We start from the raw sequence: 24,049 nt of genomic DNA, 5'->3' as shown, positions 1-24,049 counted from the left end.
GCACTTTATTGTTTGCTCAAACAACCGCCGTGAAAAGCGGGAAATGACGTCATCAATATCCTCATGGAAAATACACCACTTAAGTCCCGGATGTAGTTTCGTATGATTTTTACAAGTGGTTTATTTCCCATTAAAACCATCGTGTCTATTAAACAATTAGATTATGAGCTCGTGATATGCGCCCTCGTCAACTATCACACATAGAAATCGAGAGCGAATAATCTAGTAATTGTTTTGGTATAAATCTACTAGTCGTTCAAAACTTTATCTCAGTCCTCTTCACAGGCACTTCGAAAACGCCAAGAAGTGGCCGAGAGGCCTCAGGTTCATATAATCATTTTGCAAGCTTCTTTTGGAGATAATTCTTAAGTAAGAAATTTGGCATGTATTGCGACTCTTGTAAACATGCTTACATAAATAATGTAAACTAAGATAAAAATCAGCCTCTGCTCCTATCTATTGATAAAATATTATTTTTAATATTATTAAATATTTTAATTTTGCCTGGGGTGGGGGGGATGTTCATATAAGGAATATTGTACAGTGTATATACAGCCCTTTTTGAGGGGGGGGGGAGGGTGGAGATTTTTTGGGGGAAAGTTTATCCTCTATGCTCAAGAACAAAAGGCTGTTCACGGTCTATACCTGCTTGAAGATATTATTTGCAGTGAAACTCATTTAGATGGTACTACGCACAAGCAGACCATTATTTGTAGGCATTTCTTTGCAGGCTAAATAGTGGATTCTTGGTCAATGAAAAATGAAAGGAAAGAAAAAAATGCATCGAATGATGTGAAACAATTGTCCGCATTTATGGAGTGCCGTTAGATAGCAATTATAGTGAAAATTTTACACAAAGCATGGGTCACACTAATGTCTTCAGCAACTGAACTTCTTTATAAGAAGACTTTCATCTACATGTAGATGGTCAAACCAAGAGGGCAAAATCATCCTCACAACCAGTCAATTTACCCAGTGCTTGGCCCTTAATGAAACCTTAGTCAAAGGACAACATTTATCACTCTCTCTTCTTCTCCTTTGGTGGTGTCTCTCCCAACAGCATTACCAAATTTAACACGAGGAGGATTGAACTCACTGTTGCCGGTGCAAACAGGATGGCTGGTTTTTCAAGCCAGTAGAGACTCTGCATAATCACAGCCATAACAATCAGCAGAATCGCTGTGCTGGCTAATTTCAAAGGCCTCATTGGTGCAGCATACAGCAGGAGAGCACAGACAACTTCAAGATATCCAATAATGATCCGATAAACATCTGGATTTACATTGCGACCAAACCAGACCTTCAATGGGTGCACTTGAGCTAGCTCAACAAAATCACGTTTCTGTTAAGATAAAAGATGAATATGCCATCGGAGGATTCACAAGTAAAATGACATTACACACATCTTCAGGGGTGGATCTAGGGGAAGTGTGCAGGGGGTGTGCACCCCCCCTCCTGAGATGAAGTCTTCTTTGTATTATCTACCTCACCAGTCAGTTATGCTATTCCTTAGTGGTGTACCCCTCCTAAGAAATATCCTGGATTCGCCCATGATCTTTACCCTCAAATACCTACAAGATTATAGGAGTCAGGTCACTTATGGTGCATATTGAAAACGTTGACACTCTTTTTTTTTTACATATCCTCATTCATAACCATCCCATGGGTGGTGGACTCCCGTGTGAAAAGGTGTAGGATGCTCTTCAGAAAATTTGAATTAAACCCCTAAAGGCCAGTCCTCACTAACGACGCAAGACTAAGCATAAGAAGCTTATGTGCTAGAGGGGATGGCTGGACATAAGCATAAGCATAAGAATATCAAAACCTAACTTGCATTCTTCTTCTGTTTGTGTTTATGTCACTATCCAGTGGGGAAATGTTGGCACAAGCATAAGCATAAGCATATTAAGGTCATTCCACTCAAATAGAACCTGCACTGAGATTTTATCAAACTTTGCCTATTGACTGTTTATATTGTAGAAACTTAAATTTGGAAATAAAAATGAGGGGTCTCCATGTTCGTTTAGGGGCAACAGCACCTTGTTTATACCATATAAATCCTTACAATAGCACCATGATTATAGTCACGATTGCTTGCTAAATTCACATTTCGGACAATTATTGTTTCTTGCTCAACACTAAGAACTGGCCCATATTTATTTTGCAGAGAGAAATTTATTACTCAATTCAACACAACAGAAAAAAATGATAGGTCAAGCATTTTTTGACCCCTAATAGGATACCACTATAATGAACATGAACGCTTTTTTTGTTATTTCCTTGAGTGCAACCCTAAAAGATACCCTGACAGCTAAAAATAATGGCATTTTATCTTAAACACCCTAAGTGAAACCAAAACCTATATTTAAATCCCTAAGCAGGTGTAAACGAGACAACAAGCATCTCCGACTTGTTGGTGGTTACATTCAGGTGTGACCAGGTCAGAACCTCAGGTCACTATCAATCATGCCCTATTCTGTCAACAGCTGACCAAAGCACTATTGTTTTATCTTCCAACTCAAATACATTTTCCAACTGGAGGAGAGCCTGTCACATGCCGTGCGTCAAAACTCACCAAGCGTCTCCCTATGGCAAAAAATACTCACTAACCCCCAGGGAAACAACACATGATCAGGTCATACACCTTGAAACCGTGGCAAAAATTTGTTGTGAGAGCTGGCATCAGGCAAATTATTTTTTTCACAGTTTTTGTTCTAGTTTTGAGTTGGAAGGTTTAAACAAACACATAATGACTAGCCCCAAGGGAAACAGTGAGTTTTGTTTCTCCTCAACCTCAGCATTCATTGAGGGTGTCAGGGAAACAAAACTCACTGTTTTCCTTGTGGCCAGTCATTAAGTGCTTATTCATAGACACATTTTCATGTCACATATGAGTTTTTACAGCCAATGACATCACAGGGTTCCTAACAAATCAGTTTCAAGAACCGCAGACTTAACACCATAGACTGAGGCCATGTTTACAAGGAGGTAGGGTAACTCCAGGGGTGGATCCAGGATTTTTCGTAGGACTGGGTGCACCACTAGGGAATGGCATAACATAGTTTTTTGGGGGGGTAGAATACCAGTTATGTTAGAAAGCCACATGTCATCTCGGGGGGGGGGGGGGTATGTGCAATCCCTGCACCCTCTCCCTAGATCTGCTCCTGAACCCTCTTGCTGGGGTTACATTAGCACGAGGGTTACCTTAACACTCCCACATTTCTTATTGAAATTTTCATGGATGTGTTAAACGATGGTAGGGTAACCACGACTTTATTTGGACTCCAAGGAACAAAATATGATAAAAATATCAGCAAATTAATACAAATGACTGAAGAAACATCCAATTAATTCACATTTTGTTTTAGTTTTGCTTTAGATAGAAAAAATTTCAAATTATGGCTTTTTGCGCCCAAATGTTCGCAATAATGTTTGTAGCTACTGTCACTAAAATATTCGATTGCACAATAATATTGTTGATAGTTTTGCCATCAAATTAATCCCAAGCTAAAGAAAAATAACTGAGTGGGATTTATTAGAACTGTTAAACCACATAATTCAAATCTACAAGCTGTTGGGAAATTATAGATCATTAACAGGTTCCTATTTGCACGGTAAAATTTACAACGAGTTTACAATAACTAAGAGATCCACAAGTGCGGATTGAAGGTGGCCGAGCTGCCCATGTTCCCTGGTGACCTGACAATCGCACATATAGAGAGGGGCATGTTTAAAACACGAAATAGTGAAATGACAAAATAGCGAAATGAAGAAATGATGAAATGGCAAAACTGCAAAATGGTACTAAAGATAAGAGCAAAGTTATAAGATATTACCATTCCACTGAAATTTCCATCTGTTCAGGGCCATAGCCAGAATCAAATTATGACTGAGGCAGTGTCCAAGAAATGAGTTGTGACTGAGGCAGTGTCCATGGTTTAATTCTCTTCCTGGGAGTTTAGGGTGTTTTGATGACTATAAACAACAAAAACGAAAAAAAAAATGACTGAGGCAAGTGCCTCGGTTTGCCTGTTACTAGCAACGGCCCTGCTGTTGCCGAATTTATTCTGCAGATTAATCCCGCCAAATAAAAGAAACATCTACAATCACAAATTTGCCGTCACAGCCCTTTGGGTAATTTGGATTTCAGTCTCTCTCTGTTAACAGGCCGCAGTTTGAGACGCCTAGGATATTCTTGATCAAAATGGCGACATTTAGTTTTGACATCGGAAGAAAACGATTTGTTTATCTTGTATTTACCATCAAGCAGCCACTATGACGCTATGCTTTGAGCTCCAGCAATCACATGAAATGGATTATCAAAGCACGATATTTGGCAAAGATGTACTTTACACAGAAACGGAGTGACGTTTTATGTTTATATCAGATAGATATAAGGTAAGCTTTGTAAACAAAACAATTACAAGTACCAATGCAGAAAAAAAATCTTCCTTGGAAGCAAGTGTCCACACCCACACACCTCACCCCCTGAACTAAAAAATTAAATGCGGTTGTATCTTATAACTTTGGCTCTTATCTTTCACACCATTTTGCCATTTCGTCATTTTGCCATTTCGCCATTTCGTTATTTCTCGTTTTAAACACGCCCTATAGAGAGTTTTACTTTAGTAGACATTACGAGAACAGTGACATTCTCGTCCCAGATGCTGCACCCCTCTTGGTCATCACCAAGAATTGCGACCTCTGGGCTGGTCCAACACCGATTCAAGAACGGGATTCACAGACTTTCCGTCAAATCTGGCAAATCTGATTGGCTGAGACAAAACAAAAACTCTGGTGCTGACCAAAAGGAGCGTGGCCTCTTGGGAGGAGAATGGGACAGTGACGGCTGGGTTATGAGCAACTGTAAAGTAGTACGTGCGCGTATGGCGTGGTATATGCTTTGTGTCGAGAAGTCTGGGTACGACTTTTTTGCCAATTGATAATCGTTTTTGTGTGACTATCAATTGATCATGATCAATGCAAGCCAATTGCACACACACGCGAGCTACTATGCACCTTCACAGTGAGTGACCCTGAATTGTGCAGTTGCCTACATATTCTCCTGATTCCCGGAGACATCAAGCTTAAGCGTGTTAATTAGAATGTAAACTTAAAGCTTGTAGATTAAGGAATAAACATATCAACAAGTTAAGAGCTTGGCTTACCATTTGTTCGTAAGCTTGTGGAGCAATTTTGTTCGTGATCTTCACGATACCTGCTGTGCAAAAAGAAAATACAAGAACCCCAGCGACACAGCTCTTTAGGACTGCGATGACCATCTTATCAGCCGAGGTCTGATCGACAAAACATATACCAGCGAGTGGAATATACGAGATAAACTGCGAGCGGGACCAGAATCTCCAAGGACGCCAAGTGTCACGTGATTTTATCTGTGATCCCTGACCAGGCCCAGACCCCAAAGCAGAAACGCACATGTAGTTCATGCCGTAAGTATCTCTAATGAATCTGGCATGTGGACAAAAGCAGGCACAACGAAGTTTGAATCTTGTTTCTCTCTACTGAGGTGTTAAAGAGACAAAGGCTACCAAAGGCACTACCTCTTTCGCGGTACAGTGGGTTCTACAGGGAGTACAATATTTCAAACGTCCTAAATAGCGAAGATATCAGTTTTAAAACATTGACGTCATTTGCCATCACGTAGGCCAAAATTATCCAAACTTGTAGCTGTCAGAAAGAGCTTTCAAGAAGTAATATCTCCCAGAAGGGAGGTTTCGGGAGGGGGGGGGGGGGGGGAAAGATACTTTATCAAAACGTTCTATACTGCGAGGCTCCGTCCCGACCCGAGGTCCGAACCCTTACTTTTCTGTATACCATTTTGATAGAAAACGTACCCCTTTCGGATACCTTTGATTGAAAAAAATGTACCCCTTTTACATACTTTAAATGAACAAATCACCAGAAAAAGAAGACTTGCCATTTTCATGTTGCGCCTAATAAATGATATGGTACAGACATAAGGTGCGTCTGTCCAAAATATTTTAAATTAAAGGCCTTATGAAATAACTAAATGACAGATTTCCTACTCTTTCATATACCTCAAATTATGAAATCCCTACCCTTGCACCTGAAACCAGAAACGAAACGGGTAACCCTTTTGGACGGAGCGTGCCTGAGAAACGTTCACACGCTCCCCAGCTGCTGGTCAAGGGGAACGCGGACTATAAGTACGAGATCAATGATGAAAACACAATCAGTTCACAGGGACTTCCCGAAGCCGGAGAGGAGAGGAGACGGGAAGAGACGCCGAGCCAGACCTCACACAAAGGTCCGAACTTTGGCTAATGTTGATCATTAAAAAACAAACTTGATAAGGCTGTAATTAAGGCTGTAGGTCTAGTCTCGCTGAATTCATTGAAGACACTCTTTCTAAAAAATTCACACTTCTGTGATATGACAGTTGCACGAACAAACTAAACTTGATTGGTTATTCTTGTTAGGGGACAAATGATATACTGTGAGGGGACGGGAGGCCTTTGTGTTGTCCTTTCCCTCTCTCGCCACCTCCCCCTCCCCCCACTCCCCCACTCCCCCACCCCACCAACCATTCACGGATTTCGTGTTTGGCAATTACTCGGACCAAGGCTTGCTTTTCAGGCCTCGCGCGGGCATTTCGGGACTAATATAAATGTTGCCGCTTTATATTTTGCTGAAAAAACGTTAATTGATTACGGAATATACAGTAGTGAAAGTTTCGAAAGTCATTGCAAGCTGCCCTTGAATTGCTGAAAATAATAATAAATTGATACAAGCACTAGAAGTAATCGATACCAGTTTTATCGAACATCACGCCATGATCATAAGTTTTAGCCAAATTCCGGGGGGATACTACTATAACGTCCTATACGGGGAGGTTCCGCCTGGGAGGGGTATCTTTTTCAGGTTTCAGATATACAGAAGGGTAGGGATTTCACAAGCCGAGATATAAGAAAGGGTGGGGAAATCTGTCATTTAGGTACAACGTGAACGTGAACTTAATAAATAATCATTGTTTTTTTTTGGTTAACATCTCCTGTGGTAATGCTTGATGTTCTCCGGTAATATTTTTTATTGCCTTCACTCCAAGGGTTTAGAAAAGGGATGCAATGTTCTTAAGAAGGTATGTAAAAGGGGTATGTTTTTCAATAAAAGGCGTACGAAGGGTGTACCTTTTCTGTCAAAAATGGTCTACGAAACGGTAAGGGGTTGGGCCTTTGGGCGGGGCCTCCCCCGTATGAAACTTTTTACACTACCCCCGTCTCCTTCCCCCCCCCCCGCCCCCCGGTAACAAATACAGCAGCACATGAACCACACAACACGATCGCCTCATGACAACTGTGTATATAAATTAACCCTGGTCAAATCTTCCTGGACAGTGGAAATCCCGATTTTTTTGTACCATCTTGGGGGGACAAAAATTGGTCCGTAAAATCAGAAAGTTCGAAAATCGATTGAACAGAGGAGAATCCTGATTTGACAAACCCTCGAGTACCTTAAGCGGGAAATTCTTCAATCATAAATATATCAAGATATGATTCACAGCTTGCCTTTCTCAAAGACAATATTAAATTTCAGTCTTAATGATTGTCAATCACTGAACGAGCGTTGTATTTTCAAATCAACAAAACCGATAGTCTACAACACTTTCAATCGCTGCAAGTATAGCAAAGATAGAGATCATTTCAGCGTTCGTATATTTTTTCTAATTTTTCTCTTCCTAAATCCCTGGATTACCTCAGGAGAGGGTAATTTCGAGATGTGGTCATCGGTAACACGAGAAGCGCGCTATTTCTAAAGAGAGAAAGCTTACAAATTGTAACTGAGCCGTCAGAGTACTGTGTTGCCTTTGTGTTACTTCATCTTCAGAGATAAATACATTTACGCAGACATTGTCAGTGAATATTAAAAGTCTCCTCTGTTTTAGGCACATGTGTCTCGCGAGTTTTGAGTTCATCTTATGCCTAGCCGAAAGTACCAAGTACTGCAAAATCGCCTTAAAGCCTGTAAAGAGAGAAAGCTTACAAGTTGTAACTGAGCCGTCAGAGTACTGTGTTGCCTTTGTGTTACTTCATCTTCACAGATAAATACATTTACGCAGACATTGTCAGTGAATATTAAAAGTCTCCTCTCCTCTGTGTTCTGAAACTACAAATAAAATTCTCGAGCAGCTAGACATGATTGTTATTAGCACTTGTCAAAGCCATGAGCTGCTATTTTGTATTCCAAATTCCAACACTCTCCACGCTGATCTGTGGTCCAAAATGCTTTGGTCTCGGCATAGTGCCCAAACGTAGCTGACATTTTCAATGTTATCCTGTAAACAAAAAAGTTATGTACGTTAAAATCTGTACACGGGCAATGTTGGCTCACACTAGGATGTTAGCCAGCTAATTATATGATCAAAAACGTTAAAGCACGAGTTGTGATATATATCAAATTACAAACCGATAAACTGGATGGCCGAAATTTTGGCTTGAAACTGGAAAATTTGAGACGTTAAGCGGCAGTTTTGCTTGGAACGACTGCGGGAGCAGCGCGTGGGCAGTACGTTTAACCGCTGAAGAATTGCAGGCCATCATTAGCATTACAATAACTTGTACCAACAATTCGCCGGTGCCCATTTCTACATCTAGTTGGAGGAGAGAAAATTATCTGGAAGTGTCCTTAGGTAGGCCCGATCTGAGTGCTCTCAACCTTGATTTCAACGAATCGTTAAACACGTCCTACAAACAGGAAAAAACTTAACGAGTGTTTTTAAATGTTAAATACACCTACTTACTTCACCGCCCTCGACGATATTGCCAACAGCGTCTCTAAGGATCATTATCTGCTGGACCATAAACGTCAGCACTAAAACGGGCCCTTGTTCCATGACCTTGGCCATTGCAACCTGAGAATGACCAGGTATTGATAAATCAAAGCATGGTCTTTTTTCTAGCAAAAAAAGTTCGAGAAACTTTTCTTTCCTCATCAGAACTTAAACATTTATCTATCAGGCCAGACAAACTGTCCCATGTTTTAAATGTTTTATTCACTTGAAAAGTCAATTTCGAGAAAAAATCCTGTACTTCCCATTGTGAAATTTTCCTCTCTTGAACTACCCAGGAAAGGGATAACGTTCAATTTACGCTTTATTATCTGTCAAGTGGTCGCTTAAGGGAGGTTAAAAACTGAAGAAAATTTCAAACTTTTAACTGTATAGGAGGTCGCGGTTGCTTACGAGAGGTTCCAAATATAGTGAATTGACCTGGAAACTATTGGTATTTTGGAAAACTGGTCGCTGAGGAAAGGTGGTCTCTTACGAGAGGTGGTCGCAACCGGAGGTTCGACGGTAATTAACTGTTTTTTGGGAGGGCAACATTAATGAGCCGCTGTGCTATGCAAAAGAGCATAGGGTTTAAAGGTCTTCTGTTTTGTGGAGCGTACTTAGCAAAGACGAAAAGTCGAGGTTTACGAGGTAAGCTCCAGTATTTGCAGGGCGTGCAAAGGAACAAGGCTGATGGCGGAGGGTGTGGGAGCTGTATGCGTCCTGCGCTGAACAGAACAAAGTGTTATCTAACACATGACTTTGCTCAGTTGTTTAATGTTGTTACTCACATCGACATCTCTGACATCCAGGATTTTTGCTTCAAGTTTTTGTCCCAGCTGTCTGGTTTGTTCGATCTGGGCAGCTAATACATTATATGCCTAGGACAAGAGCACCATTAGAATCTGGTAACAACGATACCTGGCCTACATGTACCTTGAGATGTTCAGTAGTTGTACAACCGCGATTTTCAAACTATTTAAGGGGCTCAGTCATGGTTTGCGTATATTGAAAAGTTTTCTTTTTCAAATTCGTCATTTGTAATCCGTGATAATCTTCTCCATCCTTAGCCATCCTTGTTCCTTTATGGTTTATCACTATCTCTTTGGTGTTTTTCTATCTTATTAAACTGTTATTTTCAGGTTTTCTACCATTTTAAGGTAATTTTGTATGTGGCCAAAATAACTCAAAATACCGTGACTGAGCTCCTTTAAACCAACTTATGTACCGTCATCATTGGATCATTACGTGAAAAGCCAAGCAATCTCTATATGACATTCAATGTTAGCTTACTAGGCTAGTCTGTACCGCAATCCAAAGCTGGTCCATGGCAATCGTCTTTCAGTGATGTGAGAATGAGCGAGGTTTGGGGGTACGATGGACTACAGTTAATTTTTTTCCTTGCTTAAATACCAGGCGCTTTCAGTTTGACCAAAAATTCTGGTTTGAATTCCCGGGAATTTCTGCTGGCAAATAGAACATCTGGAATTTCAAGAAAAAAATCACAACCTCACGAGGTATACCCAAATTTTTGACTTTCTCAGTAGTAATAACCTTTGAATTCGATTTTTTTTCCTATCTGAATTTTCAGAATTTTCGGTCGAATGGTTCGCAGTTTGGATTTTTCACAATTCTCTGATTTTCCGTAAACTTTCCCAACAACGTTCTCAAACATTTGACGCAGTTTAGAAAGATCCGGAAATTTTTAGTTGACTGGAAGGCGCACAGGGTTACTTAGTTATTTTGCAGCTTACTCAACAGATATCCACTTTAGAGACAACAACTACCCTGCGTAGCTAGCGAATAAGTTGGGGCACAGCGCGCGAACAAGAAGCTAGAGAGGCGATGCCGTTTTCTCCCAGGCCATTTCACTTATGTCCAGGATTGAACACAAGTATTGTTTAATTAGTACTTCATATTCGGCAGGGTTTTTAACATTTTCATATTACTTCATATTTGACAGAATTGTGTGTGTTTGGGTGACTTTTTACCAATGAGGACACTTTGTGATGCTAATCATTTGAATCTCATTAGAATTTGAATCTCGTTAGCGTTCAATCCTGAACATATCTGCGCCATTTTCGCAGATCACGCCCTATACGGTCCTGTACCCCAACCAACTAAACCACCAACTACGCAGGCTAATAACAATCCCTTGAATGAATGAAAGACTTTATTAAGTGTCAATAGTATTTAGCTTAATAAACTAATTGGGAACACTATTTAACTATTCATTTATCTTCAATAAAAAGCATACATTCTCTACAGTGGTGCTCTAACTTAGGGCATCCTGGGCCATTTTTTCAGGCAACAGCTTTGACAGATGATTCATGTAACACTTACCGGTTCGTGGCACCAGTCTTTTAAGATCTCCAGGTCACCTTTAAGGAAAGCCTAAGAAATACGAGAAAAATCACATCTAAACGCTGCTGAAAATCATTCGTGAAGTAATATATCAAACACGAGAAACCGTGTTTTACCACATTTCTACACATCGGGCAGAGAGTTAACCAACAGCGCGCAGAGGAGTACTCAAGGGGTATGGAAAAGTGGTAAATCACTGTTTCGTGTGTTTGAAAGGAATTCTCTATCGAAATTGAAACTATGGAGAAAACAGAGAAATAAAATCGTTGAAATATATGTTTATTAAAACCCTTTCGCCTCAGGAGAGCACTTATGTACTTGTGACTTCCCCATTAGGCTCATATTTTGTTGATTTTTATGAGTTGTTCTGTAGGGCTCTACTTGTTGAACGCAAAGATTGCCACCTGGTTTTCACTTCTCTAACACCATATCTTATTTCAAGCCCAATACCATGATTTTGAAACCTTTTTCAGACCTATCTGAGACTGCTTTGACGGGCTTCCATTCACGAAAACACAGACGAATTTTTTTCAATAATAAGAAATCTGAGGTGTTATTTTTCTGCCTCGTTTCCTTGTTTCAGACCAATCACCAAATATCTATCCCCTATTTCAGACCTAAAATGCTCGAGAAAAACACCACTTGAGGTGGCTGGTGACTTCATTACACTTAGTAAGGGCCACCCTACCACACAGTGTTTTTGGCAAATGTTCACGAGTTGTCTGTACAGAATGAAAATGTTGACTACAAAAACGATACTCTCCTTGTGTTCTGTGTTCTCTAAGCTCTCAAGCACCTGATAAAATGTTATAGAGCTGGCCAAAGCATGAACTCTGCTCAGAATAACTTACCTCTAAAACTGAAGGGATAATTTCAAATTCACACTCTTTTAGAAAGCTGTCCTTGTTAAACTGTGGATCAATTCTTGAGATTTCAGCCATTGTCTTGGCTGTGTCAGATTGTGAAAACACATCGCCTAAGAGGAAAGATAACAGCTTTCATTGTTACATCTGACCTCAATATCTTGAACTTAAATTCCCTGCTATCCCAAACTCAACTACTTTTCCCTCGGGTATGTTTTTTTTCAGTTATCTACCGTTGGCTATCTCAAGCCTCCCCCTCTCATGAGTTTCAGGCAACACCCAGGGCCGGGTTGTGAGAAAGCCGATCTAAAAGTTAACCAAAGTTTCTATTTTTCTTGTACGAATATGTTTTTCACTGCTTACGTTTTGTGTAGTTTGAGATTACCCTACATCAAATCTGAAGGACAAACAATATAAACAGAAAACCCTGCCGAAAAGTTCAAAACTGAAATCAAAATTCTCGCTAATCCTAGGTTTGCTTGATTGGACTTTGAACAACCTACAATCTTGGACAAAATAAATGGAACATCTGGACCACCCCTCCCCCCATTTCAATGATGCCAAAATGGCGCGCTTTTGCTCCTTCGCGCCTTCATCATTGCTTTGGGGGGGATGGGGGATAATTGTTCCATTTTATTCTGTCCAAGATTGTAGCCTAGGAGTAAAGATCGTTTTCACGCGACGTCATCACGTTCGAAAATCCAAAACTAAAGAGCCACCAAAGCTTTTATCCTCATCAGGCATAAGAGGCGGTATATTTATATCTGTTTACAATTTTACAGCTCAATAACGTGCTTCGTTTGGAATCCAGAGCATTTTGAATTTCAGGGTTATGGAGGTGCGTGACACAAGGCAACGATCGAGTTTGTCGAAAAATATATACTTATCTCATGATTTTGAACCTTTTTAGAAGTTAGAGCATTATGAAAAGTGCTTATGTAAATACTTGTTTCATCAGTACTGATAATCAGTCGCCTAGATAGCCAAAGTAAGTTCCAGATGTTAACACTATTTTCCGGCCGCCATATTGGTGTACCAAGGGGGTACACCAACATGGCGTTTTCATACTGGGCTCTGCAAATATCTGCGAAACATTTTGACGAATATCTGAAGTTTGGGGAAACGCACAGGTCTAAAACTTGGAGAAGTGTCTTATTTAGTTATCTTCTATAACATCGTAAGTTCATAGCTTTTTCCACTGGATGGTTTTCGATTTATTTTTTTATTGCGTGACAGTGAAAAGGATCTATAAACGTGTAGAACTGGTGAATTTAATGCTAGGGGGTCACTCTCCTATGGACTAGCATCCCATCCCGGGGGAGAAGAAATACCCCTAGTTGTGTCATGCTACAGAAACCAGAGATAAGCACTGACCTGATGGGTTCAAGTTCAAATTTCCAGCATGTTTCACGACAGTTCACTTACCAAAATTACAATAAATGGTTACAGGAGGATAAACTTACTAAAAATATCTTGTAGCTTATCCGTCACTACTCTTGATGCTCTGACCATGACGTTGTCGCTTTCATCATATTTTGTTTTTAGATTAAAAAGACCTGATAACAAAACAAAAATATACAGAAAATTGAATTTTGTTTCCCAGTATTGTGTAGGAATCACGATCATTCCACTAGCAGAGATTTACAAACACCATTTTACAAACAAGATTTCTCCACATCAACTTGTAAGGGCTTTTTACCAGTGACAACAGGGTTATTATCTTTGAATTCCTTCCACTGTTGGTACCATTTGGAGTCCTTATGCAGTACAACCCCTGTAGCATCCCTAACAATCAGAAAGAAATGAAAAAGGTACTATAATTACATTTAACATACAATGGTTAAGATAAAGTCTGCATATGAGCCAAGTGGCCAAGCAGGCCGGAGCTTATCCCGGTTTCTGTAACATGAAGCAACTAGGTGTATTTCTACCTCCCCTGGATGAGATGTTAGTCTATTGCAGGGTTACCCCCAACATTAAATATTTGCCACTTAGACACCTGGGTGGAGAAAGGCACTGTGAGAGTAAAGTGTCTTGCCCAAGAACATAACACCATGTCCCCCGCCTGGACTCAAACTGCTTGATCTGGAGTTACATGTAAGTGTTCTAACCATGAGGCCACTGCCTCTCCTGCAATGGTGAACATGAAAATAGCTAGATTCCATACATTTCAAATAGAAATAACTGGGACAATTACTGTAGTTTTGAATCAAAACAATTCCTTTCAGGTGATCCCTGCTCTAATTCCCATAACTTTTCTTCATGATTACGTATTTTGAAAACATGAGGAGAAAATTGAGGTTGATCAGCCTTGGAGACTTATAGCTTCTAAAGGAGCTGAAAGATTCATGCTTTTTTCCTTTATTAACTTGACCAACACACTGTGGTAAACTCAAGAATCCTAAGCTCCATCAAAACTTGCATTGGCAAGCTACTAGGTAAGATTTTTCTACTATTAACCAATCCAAATATACATTTTTGTAACATGTTTGCAACTTTTTGACTTACAAAGAAACGTGAAAAACAGAGACAAAATTGACTAGTAAGAACAAAGATAATTTGTTAAAAAAACCTACTCGTTTGCTTCAATTCTTCTCTCTTTTTTGGACATTTCTCCTTCTACTCCAGTTCTCCTCCGAAGCTTTTCTAAATCAACGACAAAAAATTAACATTGTCTATAAACAGAGCATGACAACATCAGCACAATCCTTCCAACACACCATACATTAAGGCATGCTGGGTTGGAACTGCAATTCTATCTGTCTGTGCAATGAGGTGTATTCTTATCAATAACACAGTCTTGAATGAAACATGTTGCAGTTTGAAATATTTTTTGGGTTTGAAAGTTTCATAGCCCTTTTCTTCCTTTGTCTCAGACTCTCAGATGATGGAAAATATACCTATTTAATCTGGGGTGGATAGAGGATTTTAGAGTAGGAGTTTCAAGATACAGACTACTGAAGGTGGTCTCCTTTAGGGGTCTCCTTTAGGGAGTCTGGGGGTATTTTTTTCCCTGGAAAAATGTCTAAAATTGAGGTCCTCAAAAATAGATTTCCATCATTCTGAGGCCAAGTCAGCAAGTCAAAATGTCTCATTTTTTCATTTAGGGAATTCGACTGAGCCTCCCCTAGATCCTTACCAGTGTTTTGATAAACTAAGGAATTGAATGAAAACCATTGATATTGGTTTGAACCAGGACTGCCAAGAGTAGCCAGTCACTACTAGAAATCACCATCTAATTTAATGTCTTGGCAAGGTACAGCTGTACTCTACGAAACTGTTCTTTCCAGACCTATTCAGTACATTGATTTTGTCACTAACCTGGAGTTCTGTAGGGTCTTGATTTTTGCAATTCTTCATCAAGAACCTCTTGCTTGACAGTTTTTAAGCCCTGAAATTACATGTAATAGTACAAACAGGTTAGGCTAATTACTACATTTGTGTACTTCTCAAACTCAGTAATAATTCATCAAGTGAACAGTGAAGGAGGTTTGGATACCCGGTCTTAATTAACATAGCTTTTGATGATTTACTTCTCCATCTACTCCTTAGCTTTTGTTTCAATTAAGAACACATATCAAACACTTAAGAAAGTGTTTCGTCAGCTATCCAAACACCTCGAATTTTGTCAAAAATACTCTGCTGCACATCGTATTTTAAACTCTCTTCTCGGTGTTTGGATATCTTGATGAAACACTGATATATGACATCCAGAGAACTATTATCTTAATGCGTTACAAATCCACATACAAGTCAAACACATTTATTAATTAGGATTATGGTGCATGCTCTTAAGATCTAATAAGTAACAACAAATACTGGTAAATGTTTACTAAGAAGTGCAGAATGGCCACATACCATCACCATGGAAAAACATGAATTTGAGACTGTTTGTGACAACAATTTAAACTTTCTGAGATCCAGTAGCAAATGTACATGTGTTTATCTTTGAGAAAATCACAGCATTTCAAAATAAGGTGATTTCTGACGAGTTCTCCACATTTGAAGAGCCATTCTACACGTACATACATGTTTTGTATCTCTGATCTTGAACACTTGGCTCAACTACAGCAAGTAAACACAGAGAATACTCACTGCAGACACAGCCTTAAATGTTTCTGTTTTTCCAATAATTTCACCCTGTTCTTGAACCTTAGATGCAGCTTCCTTGGCAGATTTGGCAAACTGCAAGAAAAAAAAAGAAAACCTTTTAAGTCCAGTTTTCCATAAAAAAGTTATGGAAATTAATAGCAATCTTATTATCTACATGTTTCCACTGTTAGTAATAATAAAATAATAATTATTTTCAAATTGAATGAATGCATATCCAATTATTTAAAGTAGGCCACCATAAATGGTCGCAAAACTGAGCCCAAAATAGATCTGATGTTTTGAGTGGAATATACCTCTTCAGTGACCTCTTTGCCCTTTTTAAAGGCTTCACTTGTAGTTGCATCTTCATATGCCTGAGGAAAACAAGATAAAAACAAGATAAACTAAAGAAATAATCTTCCTACAGTTCAGACATTTTCTATGTACAGACTGTGGTCAAGTGACTGTCTTCTCGGGGTAAAAATTCAATCTGGTTTAAAGCATTTTGCACCAAACACACACTCATTACACCACATGATATGGTATAAAATATAATTTGACCAAGAAGAAAAAAAAAAATGGTGTGAAATCTTGAATGTACTGGTTAATAAAATTAATGTAAATATAAATAACCTTTATTTACCCCCAGCAGTGTTTATAGCACAAAGGCTGAAACAAATACTTCAAATTCTTAACAATGTTAAGAATCCTAACTGGGCGGAGGCAAACCAGTTGGTTATTTACAAGCGTGGCTGAGGATTTGAACTCGGAGCTACTGACAGTAAAACAAATCCTAGTAGTGGCTAGAACGAGAGTTGAACCCGGAACCGCTGGATTACAAGTCTGACGTGCTGACCACTTAGCCACGCTGCCTTGTTTCAACCAAATTGGCCATGAAAATCACTCAAAATTACATGCACATGTGCTGTGTGCAAATCACATAAGATTTTATGATCATTAATGTTATGCAAATTATAACAACTATCAAACCGGCTCAGCTCCAATTATACTGAGACCATTTATCACTCAAACATTATCACAATCATAAAAAAAATTTCCAGTGTTCTGGACACTTTTTTGTAAACGTAATTAAATGAAACAACTTGTGGGAAGTATAATAATAATAAATAATAATAGCAAATATTCATACAGGATAACCCTTCAGTACATGACTACTGTTATCAAAGGGGTCCTGTTTAAAAGAAAAATTTAAAATATAAACTAAAGTAAGATAAAAAAGCAAAAACAACTCCATTAACAAAATGCTAATACTGATAACTAATGCAAACTGCGTTAACTACACTATACAAAAAAAACTAACCTAGAGACTCCCTAAATAATACCCTACTGCTAATCTGCCTACTGTAGTTTTCAAAGTTAAGAATTAAAAATTAAAGCACCTAAAAAAAAAAAACTAAAAAAAACCTTTCCAAGCAACTTTAAGATTCACTTTCAGAAATACAACAGTGGCTCCACTGTTCCCAGTATTAAAATTGTGGTTTAGAGAATAAGAATAGTTCTTAAAAGGACTACAAACATCGTCTTATAGAAAACAAATAGACAAGCCTATGCAAATAACTATTTTTGTGTTGTACTCTGGAGTTTCATGTTTTTTTTGACACCTGCCTACAAGCACCATTGGTAATTATTATTGATACCAATAGTTAGATAATCTGCTTCATCATTTCTTTATGAGTGACTAAAAGTATACATGTACACTGTACCTTGGAGACTTTCGTTGAAAAGGCTCCTGAGAAGCTCTTGACCACAGCAGAAGTCCTCATCGATGCACCTGATACACTATCCTAATACAAGCAACAACACGACATAGTCAGTTTCTGACAAATGATTCCTTTTTAATTCATATACAGTATTGGGTAACAAGGATTCCCAAGAGCATGCATACAAAACATTTGCAAGGGGTTCATTAAAGAGAAGACACTGGGGAAACTGACTGTTTTTGGGAAAATTTGTTCCCTGCCTGGTTGGACCATCTTGAGTTCAGACAAACTTTCTGACACATGATCAGTGTAAAAAGATTTGCCTGCCTGTGAAAATCAATATGGCTTCCTGTTAAAAACCTTCATGAACCCACTAACTTTTGTACGCCCTGTGATTCTAGTACTATCAAATGACTTAATATATTTATGATTACTTGGTAACTTGCAACCCTTCAGCATTATACAGTGTAACTGCTGAAGTCAACACAATCAAAGATTCTTTTAGACACAAAACTACTGACTGTACAATGACACAAAGCTCAAGGAATCTGATACCTAATGGCTAGGACTGATGTCATGTTATATACCTTGTCCTATTACACATCTTCATGTAATATTGTGCTGTTTTGTATTGCATGTGATTACCTGGTACATATAAGTCACTAATTTGATAACATGTGTAGAACAATCCCAGATAATTCTCAAAGCTTACCTTTATCTTGTTTACAACCTTAACTCTGGTTGACAATGTTTCTGACTGCTCATATTTTTTTGCTTCTTCTTGAAATTTCTTGATATTTTCCTAAAACGTCAAAGCAGACCTCAAAATGAAATTTATGTTAGACTTTACACCTAGTATAAATCATGCTATCGAAGAAGATCCATATACATGTAACTGTTCATTATTTCTAGAAATATTTCTAACAAACCTGCATTTCTTTATTCCTCTCAAAGCCTTCCTTTATGTTTTCTATAAACCGTCCTATTAATCCAGGTTGTTCATTTGGCCGTCTGTAAGCATACCACCTTATCTGTAATAATATGGAAATTAAAAAATATATTTTAATTGCTACAATGAAGTTACAGTAACGCTTTCTATGCTAATGGAGCTTGCAAAAGAGACCAGAGCATAGAAATAGTTACATTAAGTGGGCAAGATATGATCCACCAAAATTGTTTTGGATGCATTTTTAACACAACTGAGAGATGAAATGTTCGTCATTTCATGTGTATGGGACAAAGATAAACCATGAGTACCCGACAAGATTCAAAGCCGACCTCCGAGATACTGATTGGGTGCTCTAAACACTGAGATAACATGCGCCAGGCCATTTATTAGGTTGCCATGTAACAGGCATCCAACATAACAAAAGCATCATGTGTGAAGATACTGTAAATGTACATGTAAATAATGAAAGTTGATAAATTCTTGGTGAATACACATGTATGTAGATGAGAAAGACATCATCAAATGTAATCCATGATTGACAAATTGCCAAGTGATGAAAACCTACAGCATCTAAACCAACTCTCTCACATTATCTGGGAGTCTTCCACACAGAGACTAAATCTCCTTGTCTCCTGTAAGGGTCATCAAATCTCCGAGATACTGAAATCAGTTAAATTACATCTTCCCCACTTATTATTTCAGCCAATTTTTGGCATTTTGAAGGGGGATTTAGCAATATCTGATGCCTTTTTGTAGTTCAATTGGCAGATCTCGGGGGTGGGATTCAAAGAGCTGAAAATTGGTTATCCCCTGGATTTCAATTTTTTTTAGGTTGGCATCTATACTGCAATACCCACTTAATGTGCAAAGGTTTACAATCCCGATATTTCTGTACAATTACAAGTAATAACTTGCTCAAAACCAGGAGTACATGTATCAGCAGTTCATATAGTGCCATCTTCCGACTGAGATTGAGATCAGCAGCTTTGCATCAGAACTCTCACACTAGCTAGACAAAGCTTAAGTGCAATTGTAATGCACTGATACCAGTACCTGTTGTGAGCTGCATTCCCCTTGTCGTAATCTGCTTGGCAGAACTGAAGCGCCAACGAAATATTGATTTGCACGTGTATCGTGAAGGCCTACACGGGCAAAGTTACGACAGCTTTGACAGACGTATCTTCCGAGTAACATCTGTTTTTAAGAAAATAATACGGTAGAGAAGCACCGTTAGAACAGTTTTCAATAGTTTCGTGCAGAAGTTAGAAGGAAAGACACATTCTAATGACATAAAATTGCAGAATTTCGTCACCAACCTGCGCCATCTTGAATTTTCTTGACAACTTGGGAAGTATGCGCAGACTTGTACAGACAGAACGCGGGCTCAGATATTTCGCGAGCAACGTTTCCCGTTCTTCCTCTAACTGCCCATAAGGGAGACACTTGCATTTAATTGGAAATTTTAGCGTCGAGTTAGCAGGATTAAGAGAGATTTAGATCATTCAACATGAAGATTGCTGTTGAAGGCTGCTGTCATGGTGAACTGGACAAGATTTACGAGACGCTGGAGCACTTGGAAAAGAAAGAGAACATAAAAGTTGACTTGCTCTTGTGTTGTGGTGACTTCCAAGCCGTTCGAAATGAAGCTGATCTGTCTTGCATGGCTGTTCCACCAAAGTACCGACACATGGAAACATTCTATAAGTATTATTCCGGTGAAAAGAAGGCGCCTGTGCTTACTGTGTTCATTGGAGGCAATCATGAAGCCACAAATCATTTATGGGAACTTCCCTATGGGGGCTGGGTTGCCCCTAATATTTACTACCTCGGTTATTGTGGGGTAATCAATTATGGCGGAGTTAGAATTGGAGGTCTCTCTGGTATTTACAAAGGCCATGATTACAACAAGGGGCATTTTGAAAAGCCGCCGTACAATGAATCCACAGTTCGCAGTGCATATCACATTAGAAGCTTTGACGTTTTTATGTTGAAACTCATTTCCCAGCCCATTGATATATTCATGTCACATGACTGGCCTGTAGGGGTTTATCGCCATGGAAACCTTGAAGCATTATACAAGTTTAAAGAATTTCTCAGGCCAGAGATCGAGAACAACACTTTGGGAAGTCCTCCCGCAGGAGAGCTCCTGACTTTGCTCAAGCCAAAGTACTGGTTTGCAGCACACATGCATGCTAAGTTTCCAGCACTGATACCACATGAATGCCAAGATGGTGTCAAGTTCACAAAGTTCCTTGCCCTGGATAAGTGTCTCCCAAGACGTGAGTTTTTACAAGTGATTGACGTAGGTCTTGCAACAGCACCTCTAGAGCTAACTTATGATCCTGAATGGCTTGCAGTAACAAAGCTTACAACTGCACTCAACAACTTAACACCAAGGCTAACTGTACTTCCAAATTCAGAACAAATGTTACGCTTTACACCTGATGATAAGGTAATTGAAGACGTCGTCAAAGTGTTTGGCAATCCACCAAAGATTCCAGAGAATTTTCAGATTACTACAGCTCCATACAACCCAGAGGAACCCAAGAAAACAAAACTGAATCAAGTTCTTCCTGTGATAAACCCTCAAACAGAAACCTTTTGCTCCACACTTGGAATTATTAACCCTTGTTGTCCAGAGAAGACTGCTACTCCTTGCCCCAATCCTGAGGAAATTGATCTGAGTGATGGTGATGATGATAATGTTCTTGATGGAAACCCAGATGAAATCGACATTGATGATAATGATGATGATGAAAGTGGAGCTGTGACTGTTGGTAACTCTGATGCTGATAAAAACATTGGTGCTAACAGCAAGAACAAACCGAATCAAAATCGACCTCGCCTTGAACTTCCAAGGCCTATGAATTCTTGTTCTGGAGACATAGATCACAGTGTGAATTTCACAGATGATAAGTCTTTAGCAGACAACGGAACATCTGATTGTAAGGAGCCTGAGGGGAAAGTTCAGGATAACTCTGTTTTAGAACCTCAGAAGAAGGTCATGAAACTAAAACGGAGAAATCAGTCACTTTACACTTCAAATGATAATGAGCAAGACAGTGATAACTGAAGTGTTTTCTCATGTAAAGTTGTTAAATTCATTAATTTTACTTGATACTAGGTATGGTGGTCTAATAAGAAGCATGCGTGTTGTGTTGCAGATTTAAGGTCTGTTAGTGATCCCTTTGTTTTGTTCTTAGGCAGTATATTTGCTTTGATTCACCATATCTGTACCTCTCTCTACCAAGGGTTATAAACCAGTACATGCAACAGTCTGCTAAATGTTATTATTAGGCCAGCATGCATGCCTCATGTACATATTTTTGTTTATGTGTGATGTTGTCCCACATGGCGGTAACTAGTATACTTGCTATAGGGAGATTCATGCTGATGTCATTGTTTACATTGTTGCTCATTTGCATATGGCTTTGCCTACAGAAGGAAACATGTTCAATATGAATTGACTCCAGGCAGCTAAAGAGCTAGTGAAACTTAATACATGGTGAAAGTTTTAGCTCTTTGGGTGTAATATTCAAGGAGATATTGTCTTTCAAAAACTGTAAAATTTCTGGGTGGCAAAAGCGCTAATGAGCTCATACATTCTTTGTAAAATTTTGAATTTTTAAAGCTGTGTGGCACAAAAGGTATTCAATACATCAGGCTCATATTCATTGGCAGAGTTAATCATACTATGAGCTTTCAATATTCAGAACTGATTTATTTGTAGCTCCATCAGTAACTGAATTGCTTATGCTATTGGGCAAATATTGTAAGCAAGGATTCTCCTATACAGATGATCTACAGCAAGCCTCTGTAGTGTATACTTACAATACATGTGTTTATTTTTGTTTATGTGTGATCGAAGTTGTCCCACATATATGTACCATACATGTAAACTTCCAAAAGTAGCGACTCTCGTTACTTTCAGAATTAGCAACCTTCGGGGCTCGTTACTTTTGGAAGGTCATTACATTAAGTCAGCTTAGGGATAAGATTTTTACTCCTCTTTTAGATAATTTATTTTCAGTTTGTATGATATGAGCAATATGTTTTACCTTTGACTTGCAGATCTAAATCTGTTGTACATGGTGATTTTTAATTAGGTTTTAAATAAATTCTTAATTAGGTTACTTATTAAAATAGGTTTTATTTAAATTGTAACAATGTTTATCGAGGGCCACAAGTTCATTAGTTTTTTAACTATTAAGCGTCACCCTCTTTAAATAAAGTTTGATTGACTGATTGACTTTTGAGGGTTTGTTACTTTCAGGGAGCAAGAAACATTATATATGAAGTTTGTATGACTGGGCTCTTCTTCCAGTTTAAATCTATTGCTGCCACATGAGTGAGCTCTTTATGTCTAGACCGTGTTGTCAGTGGTCAGCAGGAAAGCTTGGTAGATACCATAAACTGTTTGTACTTCATGATGCACTGCTATGTTAGTCTGCCGTAACAGTAAATTTGAAGAAACTTTCCTTTTAATATGCTCTGTTGTTGAAAATGATATTAATTTGAATCAAAGTTTCCATTATATTAGGTTCCTGTTACTTGATGAAAATTCCACAGGTTTTGCTTTAATGTGGCGCAATGTTATTAGATGAAGCACAAATTGACATTTCACAATGCTTTGTGGCATAAACTACACCTTCCCTTGCTGTAGAGTGCCTTACCATATGTAACTTTAACCTGACTATTGATAGCTAGGAAAATAAATATAAATATACCGTTGAACCTGGGTCTCACTATTTATGGGGTGGGAGGGGGTGGTTGGGAATTGGCTTTCTCCGGGGGTTGCTACTTTCAGGATTTATTAGCGGCCACAATTATTTGACGTTACCTTTGGGGAATCTCTACTTTTGGGTCATAAATCTTAAAGGTCGTAAAAAGTGTATACTTTACACATTAAAAGAAACTTAGTATGGTGGATCCTGACTTCAAAGTCATACAGAACATAGTTTTAAACAGTTTAAAGCTTTGATATCTACTAGCAAGAATGTGGGGTGGGAGGTAAAAATCTTTTTCCTGTACCCTGGTCTCCTGCCTCCTGTACCTTCGTCCTCAGACTTCTGCCTATTCTTGCATAATCTGCTCCCGGGTTTCAGGTACTGTAAATTAGGTTAAATGTAGTAAGTAGAACTGACTGATAAAAGGAAAACAATGCCACTGTAACTACTTTTTAAACACCCTTTACTTCGCCCCAGTCTGCCCCAGTGGGACCCCAGTAAGTCTGCATGCGAGCCAAGTGGCCCAT

General features: G+C 38.8%; 3 protein-coding genes across 3 annotated transcripts; 1 reads left to right on the top strand and 2 right to left on the bottom strand.

The window, feature by feature from the left end:
• Nucleotides 1-4: 4 nt before the first annotated feature.
• Nucleotides 5-5,662, bottom strand: LOC145462088 (transmembrane protein 35B-like). Its single transcript, XM_081445686.1, has 2 exons — nt 5,169-5,662; nt 5-1,342 (listed from the first exon to the last, which is right to left on the bottom strand). Exons 1-2 carry the CDS (start codon nt 5,445-5,447, stop codon nt 1,019-1,021), a joined length of 603 nt encoding a protein of 200 aa, XP_081301812.1. The 5' UTR covers nt 5,448-5,662; the 3' UTR covers nt 5-1,018.
• A 1,609-nt stretch (nt 5,663-7,271) lies between these two features.
• LOC145462040 (mitochondrial import inner membrane translocase subunit TIM44-like) lies at nt 7,272-20,126 on the bottom strand. Its single transcript, XM_081445682.1, has 16 exons — nt 20,112-20,126; nt 19,849-19,989; nt 18,776-18,877; nt 18,559-18,648; nt 17,850-17,930; nt 16,440-16,499; nt 16,129-16,218; nt 15,355-15,424; nt 14,610-14,679; nt 13,733-13,818; nt 13,497-13,589; nt 12,022-12,146; nt 11,150-11,200; nt 9,598-9,687; nt 8,780-8,890; nt 7,272-8,314 (listed from the first exon to the last, which is right to left on the bottom strand). The coding sequence occupies exons 1-16, from the start codon at nt 20,118-20,120 to the stop codon at nt 8,195-8,197; spliced, it is 1,389 nt and encodes a 462-aa protein (XP_081301808.1). The 5' UTR covers nt 20,121-20,126; the 3' UTR covers nt 7,272-8,194.
• Nucleotides 20,127-20,182: 56 nt separating this feature from the next.
• LOC145461991 (uncharacterized) lies at nt 20,183-23,042 on the top strand. Its single transcript, XM_081445680.1, has one exon. The coding sequence runs from the start codon at nt 20,303-20,305 to the stop codon at nt 21,866-21,868; it is 1,566 nt and encodes a 521-aa protein (XP_081301806.1). The 5' UTR covers nt 20,183-20,302; the 3' UTR covers nt 21,869-23,042.
• Nucleotides 23,043-24,049: the final 1,007 nt, after the last annotated feature.

Source organism: Orbicella franksi, chromosome 1, assembly GCF_964199315.1.
Source record: "Orbicella franksi chromosome 1, jaOrbFran1.1, whole genome shotgun sequence".
Lineage (NCBI taxonomy): Eukaryota > Metazoa > Cnidaria > Anthozoa > Scleractinia > Merulinidae > Orbicella > Orbicella franksi.
The sequence above is the reverse complement of the archived record's forward strand: the minus strand, read 5'-3'. Positions and strand labels throughout refer to the sequence as shown.